The 17,483-nt window shown below is 42.8% G+C and overlaps 2 protein-coding genes and 1 long non-coding RNA gene across 3 annotated transcripts; 1 reads left to right on the top strand and 2 right to left on the bottom strand.

Annotated features, from left to right (window-relative positions):
- Positions 1-2,759: 2,759 nt before the first annotated feature.
- Positions 2,760-4,588, top strand: LOC310964441 (C-type isolectin Sp-CL4-like). Its single transcript, XM_083937572.1, has 6 exons — positions 2,760-2,785; positions 2,907-3,064; positions 3,145-3,266; positions 3,425-3,556; positions 3,695-3,803; positions 4,477-4,588. Exons 2-6 carry the CDS (start codon positions 2,953-2,955, stop codon positions 4,542-4,544), a joined length of 543 nt encoding a protein of 180 aa, XP_083793698.1. The 5' UTR covers positions 2,760-2,785; positions 2,907-2,952; the 3' UTR covers positions 4,545-4,588.
- A 4,157-nt stretch (positions 4,589-8,745) lies between these two features.
- Positions 8,746-12,505, bottom strand: LOC310964437 (C-type isolectin Sp-CL4-like). Its single transcript, XM_083937568.1, has 7 exons — positions 12,476-12,505; positions 11,638-11,754; positions 9,937-9,989; positions 9,606-9,730; positions 9,353-9,484; positions 9,115-9,226; positions 8,746-8,884 (listed from the first exon to the last, which is right to left on the bottom strand). The coding sequence occupies exons 2-7, from the start codon at positions 11,706-11,708 to the stop codon at positions 8,817-8,819; spliced, it is 561 nt and encodes a 186-aa protein (XP_083793694.1). The 5' UTR covers positions 11,709-11,754; positions 12,476-12,505; the 3' UTR covers positions 8,746-8,816.
- A 1,249-nt stretch (positions 12,506-13,754) lies between these two features.
- Positions 13,755-14,999, bottom strand: LOC310964453. The gene is made up of 3 exons (XR_014593741.1): positions 14,866-14,999; positions 14,628-14,739; positions 13,755-13,811 (listed from the first exon to the last, which is right to left on the bottom strand). It is a non-coding gene; the product is annotated as an uncharacterized lncRNA (long non-coding RNA).
- Between the last annotated feature and the right edge of the window lie 2,484 nt (positions 15,000-17,483).

A 17,483-nucleotide genomic window follows, 5' to 3' on the forward strand; every position in this document is an offset into this window, starting at 1 on the left:
ACACACAGGGATACAGTGTTTGTTGAAGACCCTCCTGAGTTTCTCTGATACCCCAGACAATTGATGACAATCACTGTGCCAAATTTATCGGGAGATAAAAAATTTCAGTGATGCACAGGTGGGGTCAAATCATGGATGCATGACTCAGGGTATTAATACTCTGGGTTTTGAGTTCTTGACTGATAGCTGATGACAATACAGAGTATTTGAGAATTGGAAATAAATACAACTTGAACAGTCTAAGAAGAAATTTCATCTCCTTCTTTTCATTCCTGTGTTCTGATCGGCACGCCATAATTGTTTGCTGTTAAACCTTAAAAACATTGGTCCTTCGAGCCAGATAACAGTATTCAAGATGGAGTTGGATAGAGAAATAAATCCTACTCTGAGGCCTCGCCGGCAAACACGTAGACCTAGCAGATTCAGGGACTTTGAGGTGGACTATGGGGATCCCTATTGCAGAGAATGCCAGAAATCTACCATGACCTACTTCAGGGGGTGGGATGCTTATACCACGGGAGGATCCAGTCCAGATGACCTCCTTCCATCCAGCACAGACTCCCTCGGCTAGCTTCCATGGGAATCCAGCTTACCAAGAGAATCCTCAGCTAGCCCCGAGCCGCCATCAGAGGAGAGACTGGAGCAGTTCTGTCCTATCTGAGTATACAGCCCCCTACCAGGGTAGCCCCTACCAGGAGCCACACTTCCAAGCCGAGATGAGAGCCATTCAAGAAGAGAACGCCAGCCTAGCACAATCCCGTCAGGCTTTCCAGACAGGCATGATGCCTTTGATGATGCCCGAAGTGAAATCAAAGAGCTAATCGAAGTAGCTCGCTCCCTGAGAGTGGATATGGGTCGAGCCACTGGTCCAACCCCACTATATCTGCACCCAAACCCTCAACCAGCCGGAACTGCAGTCTCCCAGAGCTACTCAGTTCCGACTGCATTACTAAGGGAAGAGGATGAATTGCCTGACCCTCCGGCATGGCCTGAAATGGTTAAAGACCTGCACAACATCGTTTCTAACCTTATGTTTGAGCCTGCTGGTAGCCAACCCTACTACACCCTTAAAGCTGATGCTTATCCGCCTGATGCTTATATATGATGCTGCAACCTGAGCACCCATACACGGCTCCTAACACTGGCATCCCTTTCTATCGCCAAGAGAACCCTCCTCCGCCATCTTTTTATCCTGCACCAGCCTATGCAGGTTCAATGTGCTCAGCGCCCGCAGCCTACACTACAGAGCTCTTCAAATATCAGGTACTTGTGGACCACCTAAGGCTAGAGAAAGCCAGGCTCAATGCTGATGCCTTTTTAAACTCGCCAACCCTTATACACATACCATGGCAGCCCTCCATGATCAGTATGGTCAACCGCATCAGCTCGCCCTTAGGAAGATCACAGGCATCCTGGAACCCTCTGAAGTCAAGCGCGGAGACACTGCAGCATTCTGGAGATTCTCCCGCCAGATAAAATCTTTGGTTGACTTGTTGCAGACCCTGGGACCTGAAGGGGAAATTTAACTAAACTGTGGCTCACACGTAGCTCGACTGCTGAGCAAACTTCCACCGGAATAGCGAGAATAGAGTCAAGAATAAAGCCTATTGTGCTTCTGCAAGAGCGCGGAGCATTACCTCAGCCAGTGCGGTGATGTTGCCAAGCTCTCCAAAGACCAGCTCAAACACTGGATCCTGGACAATAAACGATGCTGGCGATGTGCACGAAAGCATCAAGCAGCCCAGTGCAACCTGAAGAAACCATGTAACATCTGCCAGGGAAAACACCTGTTGGCTCTCCATGATGTAAATACCAGCCCAGAGAGGGCTCATGGAGGTGCAGCAGTCCGAGAAGAGAGCTGCCTAACCAGCTCTTCCGCTGATGATCTGTACCTAGACCGGCAGGGAGTCGAAAATCGGGTCATGTTAAAGGCTGTGCCGGTGCTTGTACAGTATGGGGAGCGGACCTTGGACACCTTTGCAATCCTTGACAACGGATCAGACAGGACCATGCTGTTGCCAGGAGCCGCTAAGTCTCTCTGCATGAAGGGCCTTCCTGAGGATCTCCCCCTATGCACAGTCCGTCAAGATATCCAAGTGCTGCATGGACACACAGTGTCTTTCCGTATTTCTCCTGCTGCCGAACCTCAGACTAGCTGTGACATTGACAGTGCCTTCACAGCTACCCGTCAGTTTGGCTCAGCATACCTAACCGGTTGATTGTCTTCGGGCAAAGTTTAGACACCTACGCGGCCGTCTCATACCTGCCCTAAAGGAAGCCGAACCTTTACTCTTCATTGGTTCCGATCAGCCCTATCTTATAACACCAGTTGGGCCAGTCAGGCTTGGGCCCCCAGGAGGCCCCGCTGCAGTGGGGTGGACTCTCCAAGGTCCCATCAAGGGCATGGGTCTTGATAAAGTTCAAACTTTCCACTCATGCCCTGTGGACATGCTGATGTTCTGCCAATGTCACCAACTGGCTCATTTTGATGTAATTAATTATTTGAACAAACACTGAAAGAAAGTAAGTTTGCTAATATAGAAAACTGCGTCATCAGCAAACAGACTGATATTATGAACCCCAACTCAGCTGACATGAGTTTCTGCTTGTTTTTCTCTTTCTGTGTTTGTTCTAATAATGAATGATATCAAAATGAGCCAGTTGGTGACATTGGCAGAACATTTACAGTACATATCCACAGGGCATGAGTGATGAGTTTAAAGACAGAGGAAGAGCCACCTGACAATCAGACAGAGGAGCAACGAGACACCAGAACACGTCTGTGGTGAGCTGCTTTTACTCTCTGTAGAATAGAAGAGATCTCTATTGTCAATGAATGAGTTACTATCACAGGTTTTTACATTTTAAAGGCATGTATTCACACTTTTAACTCGTAACATTCCCAGGTCATATTCCAGTTGTGGAGCTCTGAGAGTTAGTGAGACCTGAGTCATGCGTCCAGCTGTGGTGACTGCTGTCCTGATGTTGGTCTGTGTCCTGGGCACCCAGAGTATGCGTAGTAATACCTTACGTCCTAATTACTTACAGACTGTCGATTTAAACTGTAAGTACCATAATATCACCAACACATTATTGGATTTAAACTCAAGAAACTTTGTCATTTAAGCGCTTGTGTTCCCACAGATCTTTTAAATCCTCAATGTGAAAATCAGCCAGGTGAACCATGTGGTGACGGATGGAGCCGCATCGATGACGATCGCTGCGTTACATTAATCGAGACTCGAAAAACTTTCAGTGATGCAGAGGTGATGGACACACACACACACCCCCCCCACACACACACACACACACATACACACACACACAGTCAACAGAATAAAGAGAAAATTATCTTCATCTATGATACTGTGTGTGATGATAAAGTGCTGGTGAAGAGTATAACTCACATTTCTCTTGATTTCAGGAACACTGCCGCACTTTAAACAGTGACCTGGTTTCAGTTCACAGTCATGCAGAGATGATAAAACTGCTTTGTTTGACCTGGGATACCAACTTTTATGACCAAACCTTCTGGATTGGAGCCCAAAGATCAGGGGTGAGCAGTGAATGCGTGATAGATTGGCTGTTAGTGAACTCAGTGATGGATGAACGGGAGGAAAGAGCCTGATGTCTGATACATAGAGGAGTGTGTGTGTCACATGTCATCACTGATCCTCACCTTTGTGTTTTTCAGGCAGAGTTCAGAAACACTGATGGATCTGAATTCAACTACAGCTTTTGGTATCCTGGTGAGCCAGACAACACTCATGCACAGGAGGCCTGCGTTGATTCGAGCCGTTTTAGTAAGTGAGGTTGAATTTGTAATTTTAAGAATCGATGGAAGCAAGTTTTCAAGATGAAAAAGGTCTGATGGTGGTGGTGGTGCCTGCTGCCGTGGTCCAGCATGACGCTTCTTGCTGCTATTATACTGACACTGCTACATGTGTTCAGTTTCTGTTGATCTACGTGATGAGAAAATATTATTTTTACCACTCGGAGACATTTTTGTGATTGAAATTTGGCCACAAACAGAGAACATGAAGCGTTATTTAGGGGCATTGGTCATGTGAATGATTGTTTACCACAAATGTGCACCTTCTCTTCCACTGTGACTCTCTCCCGGTGTGGTTGGCCCCCAAAGGAAGCTTCCTCTAGCCTCCTCTGTACCTCAGGTCTCGCTGCCCGGCCATGTCTCTGTAGTGACAGCTAGTGTTTGTGTAGGTGCAAGTGTGTGTGTCTGTGTGAATGTGTTTATGAACGTATGCATAGTTGTTGTGTCTCTGTGCATGACTGTGGGGGTGGGAGGGTTGGGTTCTTTTAACTTTCTTCTCCGTATTTTATTTGATGTTTCTCTTTTACTGTACATCCCTGTCCGGCACTTTGTGATACTTTTCTGTATGAAAAGCGCCGTATCAATAAAGGTTGATTTGATTTGATCCTGATGACACTAAACGTGATGTTTTGTGTGTTTTACAGCCTGGGGGCTCTGGAATGATGCACCCTGCTCAGAGGAGAAGTTCTTTGTGTGCGCCAAGAAGATGTGATCATCAGCAGCTGATTTCACATCTCCAGTCAGTGTGGACATGGACAGCTGATCAGCTGTGCTGCAGTTGGACCAGTCTGTTTCATGAGAACCACTGCAAACACAAGCTTTTACCTTTACTGCAATAAACGCTTCAGCATTCATGTTCCAGCCTCTTCTTTGATTTCTGTTCATATGAGAGGAGAAATCTTGATCAACTTCTTCCAGATGCATCTGTTTTTTATGTGGAAAAATATCTGTTGGTTACTGAACCAATTATGTTATTTGAATGTAGTACCTCAGCCCCACCACGTGAAGGCGCATCAGGTGCTCAGTGTCATCACCATTGAACATGACCTCAGTCTGAGCCGAGCGCCACCTTCCTTAGAGCTACTGACCCGAGCACCTGCGCGTAAACGAGCCGACCAACCGGGGTATTTTTGACCTGACCCCCCCCCTTATATCTGGGAACTATTGCATCATCTAGCCATGGTGAGCTAACTGAGGTCTAATGAACAAGGTCTACTGTCCGTCCCAAATACCAGGCTCAGAAACCAAGGGTTCATTCGTGGTTCCCTCCCAGAAATGGACTCGCCCAAGTCATGAAAAGAGTCAGGTTAAAGTTTTGAAAGGCATTTTGTCCTATAGCGTCTGATCTTACCTAATATGTAGTTCATACTTGTTACTTTTATTGCTGGTTTTTAACCAGTTCATCACTTTAAATCTGTCTCTTGTGAATGCCCAACTTAAATGAAGTGCTTTTATGGACACTATGTGCTATCCGACTGTTAAGTCTGACGTGACGCCCTTTCAAAATAAGACTTCCAGATCCAAAAGCTCCGTTGAAATAAAACAGACAACAACGGCCTAACGTGAACAATTAGAATCACCTCTTCTGACAGTTAAACACCTTTTTCATCCATAAGAAAGAGGTAAAATGAAAATTACGTTGCTTTTTTAAAAACTCAGATCTGTTCAAACAAGGGGGAACACGGCACTGCGTTGTGGAAGAAATACAGGGCTTCCACCTGCTTGGACCCGGAAATCATATTTTGAAAGGGCGTTACGTCACGACTTAACAGCCGAATATGAGCATGAACTATGTCACAAAAGACACCGAACAACTGAACAAAGACCTGTCTGTGTGCAGGAAGCGTGACACATTTCATAAACCAGGTGAAGCTTACAGACTGCGTGTCACAGTGTTATAGTGCCACCACCTGGACAAACAGGAAACTACTCAAAAAACAAACATGAGACACAGAAAACAGTGACTTTAGTGCACATACGTCTTTACCAAAGACTCCCCTCTGTGTGAGCAGGTCCCATCAAAAATGAAAAACGAGGTGTGAATAAAGCGGGTTAAATTACTTTAGCACGTCAACATTAGCACTTAAGCACTGAACTAAAATGTCAAAGGCATTAAAAAGGTTTGGTGCACGCTGAATGTGGTTCTCTCATATTTCTAAACATGATGAAACGTGATGGTTAGCAGAGTAAATGCCTCATATATCTATTAAGGTAAGAATCATGTCAGGTTGCCGATAGAAGTGGGCGGGCACACGGACCCCTCGTGAGGTCCAACCCAGGATCCAATCAATGCACCCTTGCCCACCCAAGCTCCTCCCTTTCCTGCCCACGGTTGCAAAACTTAAAGATGGCAGCGCCCCGTGGACATGGAAAAAAGAAGATGGCAGCGTCCGGGGCGGTTTCTGACAGTTGAGTCAGGGGTAGTCTGACTGTCTGGGCTGAGTTCAGCACCATGGACAGACTGCAGACGACCACCTGTCCGTCAAACACCAGCTATTTATCTTTACTGTAAGTTACTGAATATAAAGTAAAGACAAAGTAGGAGACACAGGATGTCACCATTAAATCTGTTGCACACAGTTGTGATTGAAACAGATGCATCTGGAAGAAGTTGATAGAAATTTCTCCTCTTATATTTCTAAACATGAACAAAAGTAAAAGAAGAGGCTGGAACATGAATGCTGAAGCGTTTATTGCAGTAAATCTAAAAGCTTGTGTTTGCAGTGGTTATCATGAAACAGACTGGTCCAACTGCAGCACAGCTGATCAGCTGTCCATGTCCACACTGACTGGAGATGTGAACTCAGCTGCTGATGATCACATCTTCTTGGCACATGCAAAGAAATTAACTTCTGAGCAGCGTACATCGAACCACCTTCCGTACACTGGAAAACAAAACTTCCTCTCAGTGGTTTAATAAACACAATGTCATATTCAAAACTTCATTCCCATTCTTAAATCTACAACCTTTACTCCTTCATTCTTCCTCACCTTTAAAGTTTGACTCGATGCAGTCCTCTCGTCCGTCTCTGTTGTCTGGTTGACCAGGATACCAAACACTAAAGTCAAACTCAGATCCATCAGTGTTTCTGAACTCTCCCTGAAAAACACAAAGGTGAGGATCAGTGATGACATGTGACACACACACTCCTCTATGTATCAGACATCAGGCTCTTTCCTCCCATTCATCCATCACTGAGTTCACTAACAGCCAATCTGTCACACATTCACTGCTCACCACTGATCTTTGGGCTCCAATCCAAAAGGTTTGTTCATAAAAGATGGTATCCCAGGACAAACAAAGTAGTGCCATCATCTCTGCATGACTGTGAACCGAAACCAGGTCACTGTTTAAAGTGCGGCAGTGTTCCTGAAATCAAGAGAAATGTGAGCAATGTCATTATTCACCAGCACTTTATCATCACATACAGTATCATAGATGATGATAGTTATTGTGTGTGTGTGTGTGTGTGTGTGTGTGTGTGTGTGTGTGTGTGTGTGTGTGTGTGTGTGTGTGTGTGTGTGTGTGTGTGTGTGTGTGTGTGTGTGTGTGTGTTCCATCACCTGTGCATCACTGAAAGTTTTTTGACTCCCGATCAATTTAGCACAGCGATTTTCATCAATGCGTCTCCATCCATCACCACATGATTCGTCTGGACAAAACTCTTTAGGTATATCTTCTGTGGGAACAAAATTGCTTAAATGACCAAGTTTCTGTGGTTTTGGTTCAATCATGTGTCGTGATGGTAAGTTACTTACGCAAATGCTGGGTCACAGTGTCCTGGACACAGACCAACAGCAGGACAGCAGTTATCACAGCTGGACGCATGACTCAGGCCTCACTAACTCTCAGAGCTCCTCTTACTGAGACACATCAAACACTATGTTACTGTGAATATGTCGACAACACACAGTTGAACATATCTATGTCTCCCGGAAACATTGTCCTTGTTAAAAGACTAGTCTGACATTTAGGGAAATACACATTAATGTTTAGCACATAATCCTCAAAAGGAAAGTAAGTTACATCTCATCACACCAACAAACGGCAGCTTTCCGTCAATTTCATGACTATCAAATATAACGTCTTGTGTTCAGGTCCCAAATGTCCTTACATCAACTGTTCTGATATTATAAAACATAGAGAGAGTAAAAGCAGCTCACCACAGACGTGTTCTGGTGTCTCGTTGCTCCTCCGTCTGATTGTCAGGTGGCTCTTCCTCTGTCTTTAAACTCATCACTCATGCCCTGTGGATATGTACTGTAAATGTTCTGCCAATGTCACCAACTGGCTCATTTTGATATCATTCATTAAAAGAACAAACAGAAAGAAAGTATCACCATGTCACAGAGACAGACTCTTGTTTGAGGTGTTTTAAAAACTCACTTCAGCTGAGTTGGGGTTCAGTTTTATCCTCCAGTGACATTCACAGTTCATAAGTTCAATCTGTACGCTGATGACACCGTTTTCTATATTAGCATTATATTTGAGTTCAGTTCAGGTGAGGGACATCGCCTCTGGCCCAGAAACTGTTTAATGAACATTTGAATTCCTCACTTTACATGTAAGGAGACATTCAGAGTTCAGAGCGAGTTCATATTGATCAGAACCACCAAAGGTGGTTTGATGTGACAACACTGGATATTTAAAGTTGAAGGGTGGAGATGTCCAATATCGGGAATAAAAGTTCTAAGTTGTCTATTTATCTTTATTGTAAGTTACTGGATATAAAGTGAAAAAGAAGGAGACACAGATTGTTGTCACTATTAAATTTGTTGCAGAACAGTTATTTTTCCTCATATTTCTGAACATGAACAGAAATAAAAGAAGAGGCTGGAACATGAATGCTGAAGCGTTTATTGCAGTAAATCTAAAAGCTTGTGTTTGCAGTGGTTATCATGAAACAGACTGGTCCAACTGCAGCACAGCTGATCAGCTGTCCATGTCCACACTGACTGGAGATGTGAAATCAGCTGCTGATGATCACATCTTCTTGGCACACACAAAGTAATTCTCCTTTGAGCAGCGTACATCATGCCACCATACCCAGTCTGGGAAAAAAACAGAAAACATCCCATTCAGTGGTTCATCAAACACAAATGTCTGAATACAAACAGAATCATCTTGTTTCTTCACAGAGGTTTTCATATTTCCTGATAATGGACGAACATATGTCTTAAGAAGTACGTGAAATGTGCATCTGGGTCCCATACCCCTTTTGGCAGTGTAAAGTAAGTGTCGGTCTGAAAACGACCTTTCTGTCGACTCTATTTTTCCTTACCATAATCGATTAACATTTCGACACAGTCCTCTTGTCCGGCAGCGTTGTCAGGCTCACCCAACGCCCAACTACGGTAGTCCACTTCAGATCCATCAGTGTATGTGAACTTGCTCTGGAAAGGATCAGTGGTGACATGTGACACACACACTCCTCTAGGTATCAGACATCAGGCTCTTTCCTCCCGTTCATCCATCACTGAGTTCACTAACAGCCAATCTGTCACACATTCACTGCTCACCACTGATCTTACGACTCCAATCCAGACATTTTGGATTTTTCTTGTTGCATGCCAGTTCAAACAAACCAGGTTATACACGTCATCCCTTTTGTGCATTGTCACCAGACCAGCATTCAAAGTGCGGCAGTGTTCCTGAAATCAACAGAAATGTGAGCAAGTGTTGGACTTCACCAGCACTTTATCATAACTGTCTGCACAAGATGAGGAGGGATTAATTATCATTCTCTCTGATCCCTGTGTGTGTTTGCATCACCTCTGCTTCACTGAAGGTTTTTGGAGTCTTGAAGTATTTAACACAGCGATCGTCATCAAGGCGGCTCCATCCGTCACCACATGGTCTGTCTGGAAATTGCCTACATAAGAACAGTTCTGCACCAGCTGTAGGAACAAAAGTGCTTTAATAACCAGGTTTTTGGAGTCTCGATGAATTTAGCACAGCGATCGTCATCAATGCGGCTCCATCCGTCACCACATGGTCTGAGTTTACAAAAGTCCCTAGATATACCCTCTGTGGGAACAAAAATTGCTTAAATGAGTTTCTGTAGTTTTTGTTCAATATTGTGTCGTGATAGTAAGTTACTTACTGTAGGACCCCATGATGAAGTGCTGGTTATCGAGTTCTTCGTGACTGGTTTTTCTGCTCAGCGTCACAGGAAGGGAGTGGGAGATAAGACGTTTTTATACTTGTTTCAATAGGAGATAAGGTGTGTTTTACAACCTCAAACCTTCCTAGGGTAATAAAAACCCAGAACTTCAGGATGAAGAACCCTTTAACCCTAAATCAACGTCTAATCTGACCGCAATTCGAACCGGAGGATCGGTCTCTGTTTGGAGACAGAGGGACTTTCATTGATAAGATCTAAACAACAGAACTTTATGTAAAAGTTTGGAAAACGGTTAAAGTTCGATGTTTCATCGCAACTGGCTGTTCAAAGACATTTTTGCAAGTGTGTAACAGTATATGCATTGTTTGTATCTTGTTGTGATTATGTTTGTGGTTTCAGAAGTGCAAAGTCTCTCAATGTCTAATTCCTGAAATATTCTGTGTTTTAATAATAGGCCCGTCACTCAGTATCTGTTAAAACTGTCTGCCTAAAGATTTTGGTTAAATTGGATATCAGAAAGCTTAATAATGGAAAATCAACCAGAGATAGTTTAATCTTCCATGTTCGAATTAAAAGGCATAAAAAAGCAGTTAATTCGCTCAGAGCCAAAGGGTTGGGTCAGAAAGAGCGCCCTGCTCACTCTTCTGCTCTCTTTGCACCCCTGACCTTTCTCTTTACTTCACCTCCTGCACTTCTCTCTTCTTTCCCTCTTCTGCGCTTCCTGCGTTTTGTTTCTTTTGTTTCTTTTGTTCAACTTTGTTAACCCAAAGTTAGCGAGACGTTACTTTATATTTTGTTTTCTTGTAAAAATATTTTCGTTTTGATCTATTTTTGTCGCGCAACTTTACAAGTTTTCTTCACCACGTTTTCATCTTTTATAAGTATAGTTAAACCCCTCGTGCTGTCTTTTCCCATTTGTCCGGCCGACAAATTGCATCAAACTCTAGTTCAGAACCGGTCAGAATTGTTGTCAACCCACAAACATCCTCAAGAGGCAAGCCACCTGAAGAGCTGAATCCAAGCCGGGACGGGAGCAGAGGAGCCGCGCCGATCCAACTACACAACTGACCCAGTCTACAGACCAGAACTCAGGTCCGCCAAACACCAGGACGCGGACCCATGGAACCTGCATCGGTACTGTAAGACGCCAGGGCGACTGTCATATCAACGGCAAAGTAAGGTTGGCCTTTTAATACAGCTCCTGGTTGAAACGTGGTGTTAATTAAAGTCTGACCCGAGTTCTGTTGGCCGGCTAATTAGAGCCAGTTTAAGTCCGCCAGTAATAACAGCCCCGTAGGTCTGAATCACACTGATCTTAAGCTTTTTATAGCCACATTTAACCCTTTTCACTTCTCTATTCAGTGTTGCACTCTCCTGTATTCTCCTTGCTAGGTAGGCAAATGTTTATAACCTTACATCGTTGTGAGAATCTTCCGTTCTGTACAGAAAGTTTGGTCCCTGATAAAGGCTGTGGTACGAATTAACGCGTTCGAGACAAATAATCAATTACTTTAAATTACTAACAGGTATTAAACCTTCACCAAAGTTTAATAAACATCCTGTCTTATTTTGGTGTGGTGCCACTTCGAGGTCAAATAAATCCTAATTTTTAACGAGTTGAGTTAATTCATTATAAATTCAGCGACTGATATATTCTAGCCATAATAAAGGTAGGCTTACCCTCCTACAACTGTCACAGTGTCCAGGACACAGACCAACATCAGGACAGCAGTCACCACAGCTGGACGCATGACTCAGGTCTCACTAACGCTCAGAGCTCCACAGCTGGAATATGACCTGGAAATGTGAACGTTTAAAGTGTGAATGTCAGAAAAAATGGAAAATGGAAATATTCAACACTCAGCAGGCTTAAGGTGAGACTAACATGAGGGGAAATACACTTATTCAACAAGCTACAAGAGTTAGATGTGAAGCATGAACCCACAACGCGTTGTTTTTACACTTCAGTCTTTGTACAGGTTAAAGAAACAAGATACACCATTTTAATTAGCTGCTATTGTTAATATTAATCATAGTTAATTGCATCGTAACAGCAGGACCATTATTTCTTTGTGTCTTCTGTAATTTAATCTCTAGAAAGGCTGATATAGTGAGTGGAGACCCCCAGGGTTCAAGTCTTGGACCCCTGTTGTTCAGTCTGTAGATACTGTCATTAAGACACATCATTGAGATATAATTACATCAAACGCTGTTACTGTAAATATGATGATACACAGTTGTACAAATCTCTGTCTCCTGGAAACACTGTCCCTGTTAAAAGACTAGTTTGATATTTAGGGAAATACACTTTTTAAAGTATAAACACGGCTGCTTTCAGACATAAACCTCATAGAACATGTGGACAACAGCAGTTTGATCACATCCATAATCAGATCTCTACAGCAGCAATCTGTCAATTTCAAGACTATCAAATATAAGGTCTTGTGTTCAGGTCCCAAATGTCCTTACATCAACTGTTCTGATATTATAAAACATAGAGAGAGTAAAAGCAGCTCACCAAAGACGTGTTCTGGTTCCTCGTTGCTCCTCCGTCTGATTGTCAGGTGGCTCTTCCTCTGTTTCTTAACTCATCACTCATGCCCTGTGGATATGTACTGTAAATGTTCTGCCAATGTCACCAACTGGCTCATTTTGATATCATTCATTAAAAGAACAAACACTCAAAGTGTCACCATGTGACTCAGAGACAGACTCTTGTTTGAGGTGTTTTTATAACTCACTTCAGCTGTGTTGGGGTTCAGTTTTATCCTGCAGTGACATTCACAGTTCATAAGTTCAATGTGTTCGCTGATGACACCGTTTTCTATATTAGCATTATATTAGAGTTCAGTTCAGGTGAGGGACGTCGCCTCTGGCCTGGAAACTGTTTAATGAACATTTGAATTCCTCACTTTACATGTAAGGAGACATTCAGAGTTCAGAGCGAGTTCATATTGATCAGAACCACCAAAGGTTGTTTGATGTGACAACACTGAATATTTAAAGTTTAACTGTGGAGATAAGTTGTTCTTTGTCTTAATAAATGTTTGATCACATGGAGAGACTGTTGCTTCATTAAAATTAAAAACAATTGTTTGAGACAGAAGTGAACTGAGCCCACTGATGCAAAGTAGTTGCACATTTAGTTATTTGTATCCTTCAGTGATACTTATATTCATCTAATCTGTGATAAAATGTCTTTACACATGAAAATGATGCCATCAGAGGAAGAAGACTATCATTTTCATGCCTAGGCCTGTAGGTTACTTCACTCCTGTCGTGCATGCTCACTCATGATGTCCTTGCTGTCATAATAGCAAACATGCAAACACAGAAGTGTGCAATAACAATGTGAATCAACAGATAAAATAATGATAATTGCTTACAGGTCGTTCACATGGTTCAAGGCAACAAGACAAACCAAAGGAGGAAGGCAGCAAATAAAGCCTCTAATTAAGTGAGTGGAAACACCTGAGGGGGGCGTGTCCTTTCCAAGCCAGACTGCCTCAGGTGTGGTCAGGTGAACTCTGTTTATTGCCACAGGTGAATAATATGTTGCAGTGTAACGAGCCACATTAAAGCCACATAGATTTCTCCTCTCATATTTCTAAACATGAACAGAAATAAAAGGAGAGGCTGGAACATGAATGCTGAAGCGTTTATTGCAGTAAATCTAAAAGCTTGTGTTTGCAGTGGTTATCATGAAACAGACTGGTCCAACTGCAGCACAGCTGATCAGCTGTCCATGTCCACACTGACTGGAGATGTGAAATCAGCTGCTGATGATCACATCTTCTTGGCGCACACAACGTTATTCTTCACTGAGCAGCGTACGTCACGCCACCTTACCCTTTCTAGGAAAAAAACAGAAAACATCCCATTCAGTGGTTTATAAATGTTCTGAATATCGAGTAGAAATCAAACTATTGATTATAGACATTCTTGCATTTCCAGCGGTACTGTAGTTGTTGTGCCGTATTCAGCACCCCTGCGGTGAAATGCACCCCCTAGCATTAAAGGTGATATTCTGGACCAGAAGGCTGTTGTTTCGACCTATAGGAGTAGTTTACATATATATATATATGTAAACTACTCATATAGGTCGAAAAAACAGTGGGGTGAAAAACGTAGCCTCCCCTTCCCCGTTGCCATGGTGACTCGTCGAATCAGGGCTCCATTGATTGACTTGTGGTGCACGGGCTTAACTCCAGGTCAAACTACTCTGAGTTGATCAACCTAACGCAAATCTGCTGCTCTGGAACCGAAAACTCAGAGTTTCCTATCTCAGAGTAGATCAACTCAGAGTTCAGGGTTAGACTCAGAGTTTGTTGAACCTGCTTTGTGAAACGGACCCCCATTCTGTTTGTGTTTAAGTGTATTTCTGTTTACAGGTGTATTTCTGTGGTAGAGTTACAGCGCCACCTACTGTAATGGCCTGGCATGTGTACTATGCTGGTGTTTTGTGGTCTAATACACTTTTTTGTCCCTTGAGCTGGTTTTGCTTGTTGAAATTCCAGATCCTGTGTCTTTTCTCGAGGCGGCCAGTCGCTCTCTCGTCATAGGGAACGATTGAAAAGAATCACTGGCACTCAGAAAGAAACCCTACGTGTACATACGTCCTTAGCTCTCAGACTAAAAACGACCTTTCTGTCGACTCTATTTTTCCTTACCAAAACTGATGATCATTTCGACACAGTCCTCTTGTCCGGCAGCGTTGTTAGGTTCACCCAATGCCCAAACACGGTAGTCCAGCTCGGATCCATCAGTGTATGTGAACTTGCTCTGGAAAGGATCAGTGATGACATGTGACACACACACTCCTCTATGTATCAGACATCAGGCTCTTTCCTCCCATTCATCCATCACTGAGTTCACTAACAGCCAATCTGTCACACATTCACTGCTCACCCCTGATCTTACGACTCCGATCCAGACAGTTTGGATTTCTCTTGTTGCACGCCAGTTCAAACAAACCAGGTTATACATGTCATCCATTTTGTGCATTGTCACCAGACCAGCATTCAAAGTGCGGCAGTGTTCCTGAAATCAACAGAAATGTGAGCAAGTGTTGAACATTATCATAACTGTCTGCACAAGATGAGGAGAGATTTATTATCATTCTCTCTGATCCCTGTGTGTGTTTGCATCACCTCTGCTTCACTGAAGGTTTTTGGAGTCTTGAAGTATTTAACACAGCGATCGTCATCAAGGCGGCTCCATCCGTCACCACATGGTCTGTCTGGAAATTGCCTACATAAGAACAGTTCTGCACCAGCTGTAGGAACACAAATGATTTAATAACCAGGTTTTTTGGGGTTTTAGCTTATTCAATACATTGTTGCTGAACCCATTGTACTTACGTGGAATTAAGTTAATAGTCATAGTGTCCTGGACACGGACCAACATCAGGACAGCAACTAACACAACTGGACGCATGACTCAGGCCTCACTAACTCTCAGAGATCCACAGCTGGAATATGACCTGGAAATGTGAACGTTTTAAGTTTGAATGTAGAAAAACAACCAAGTACTCAACACTACACAGGTTTAAGGTGATCAAACTCACATATTCACTACATCCTATCAAATTACACTTTAAACTAGACATAACTCAACGTCAAATCCCATCATGTTCTATTCTTCCATAATGTAGGATGTAAACATACGAGATAAAACATGTTAAGTTGTTTGAATAACATTGTTAATAATATGCAAAGACTTGAGCAATGTGTCTCAGTCCTAATTTGCTTTGCATCTCAACCAAAGGACCATTATTTCTTTGTGTCTTCTCTAATTTAATCTCTAGAAAGGCTGATATAGTAAGTGGAGACCCCCAGGGTTCAAGTCTTGGACCCCTAATGTTCAGTCTGTAGATACAGTCATTAAGACACATCATTGAGATATAATTACACCAAACACTGTTACTGTAAATTTGATGAAACACAGTTGTACATATCTCCTTCTCCTGGAAACACTGTCTCTGTAAAAAGACTAGTTTGATATTTAGAAAATACACTTTTTAAAGTATAAACACGGCTGCTTTCAGAAATAAACCTCATAGAACATGTGGACAACAGCAGTTTGATCACATCCATAATCAGATCTCTACAGCAGCGCTCTGGTAATTTCAAGACTATCAAATATAACGTCTTGTGTTCAGGTCCCAAATGTCCTTACATCAACTGTTCTGATATTATAAAACATAGAGAGAGTAAAAGCAGCTCACCACAGACGTGTTCTGGTTCCTCGTTGCTCCTCCGTCTGATTGTCAGGTGGCTCTTCCTCTGTCTTTTAACTCATCACTCATGCCCTGTGGATATGTACTGTAAATGTTCTGCCAATGTCACCAACTGGCTCATTTTGATATCATTCATTAAATAAACAAACACTCAAAATATCACCATGTGACTCAGAGACAGACTCTTGTTTGAGGTGTTTAAAAAAACTCAGCAGAAACTCACTTCAGCTAAGTTGGGGTTCAGTTTGAGCCCCCAGTGACATTCACAGTTGATTAGCTCAATCTGTACGCTGATGACACCGTTTTCTATATTAGCAGAGTAGCACCATTAAAACTGTGTTCCTTTGAATCTGTGAGATCTAACTCAGCTTCAACTCAGTCCAGTTTGGGTCTTTTCCATCCCTGACCCAGGTGTGGCTCCACTAAGAGAGCTGAAGTGACCCTCTTATATTTTCACACTGACCCTAACAGAGTCTCTCTCTCTCTGTGTGTAAGGTGATGAAGTCTGTACTGAGTTCAGTTCAGGTGAGGGACATCGCCTCTGGCCCAGAAACTGTTTAATGAACATTTGAATTCCTCACTTTACATGTAAGGAGACATTCAGAGCTTGGAGCGAGTTCATATTGATCAGAACCACCAAAGGTTGTTTGATGTGACAACACTTGATATTTGAAGTTGAAGGGTGGAGATGTCAAATATTATTCAACACTCACACGGCAAAAACAGGTGAGGGATGAAGATCAGGAAAAAAACAAGCCCCAACCAGTCAATTCTAGTTTGAACCATTGCAGAAGTGCCAAAAATTGCGAAAAGAGTGGCCGTGTGTAACCATTCTGCGTGCATCGTTGTGTTTGTTCACTTCTATCTCATACAAGGTTTATTATTTTATGTTAAGAAGCAACAGTCTCTCCTTGTGATCAATTACAACATTATGGAGAAAAAACAACTAAACATTTATTCCAAATATTTGACATCTCCACATTTAAACTTTAAATATCCAGTGTTGTCACATCAAACATCCTTTGGTGGTTCTGATCAATATGAACTCGCTCCGAACTCTGAATGTCTCCTTACATGTAAAGTGAGGAATTCAAATGTTCATTAAACAGTTTCCAGGCCACAGGCGATGTCCCTCACCTGAACTGAACTCTAATATAATGCTAATATAGAAAACGGTGTCATCAGCGAACAGATTGAACTTATGAACTGTGAATGTTCTCGTGTGTCCAGGTCGTCGTTTTCCCCAAAGCATCAGTCAAAAGTAACTGGACGTGGTTATTTGACTAGG

This window comes from Echiichthys vipera (assembly GCF_963691815.1).
Source record: "Echiichthys vipera genome assembly, chromosome: 22".
Classification (NCBI taxonomy): Eukaryota; Metazoa; Chordata; class Actinopteri; order Perciformes; family Trachinidae; genus Echiichthys; species Echiichthys vipera.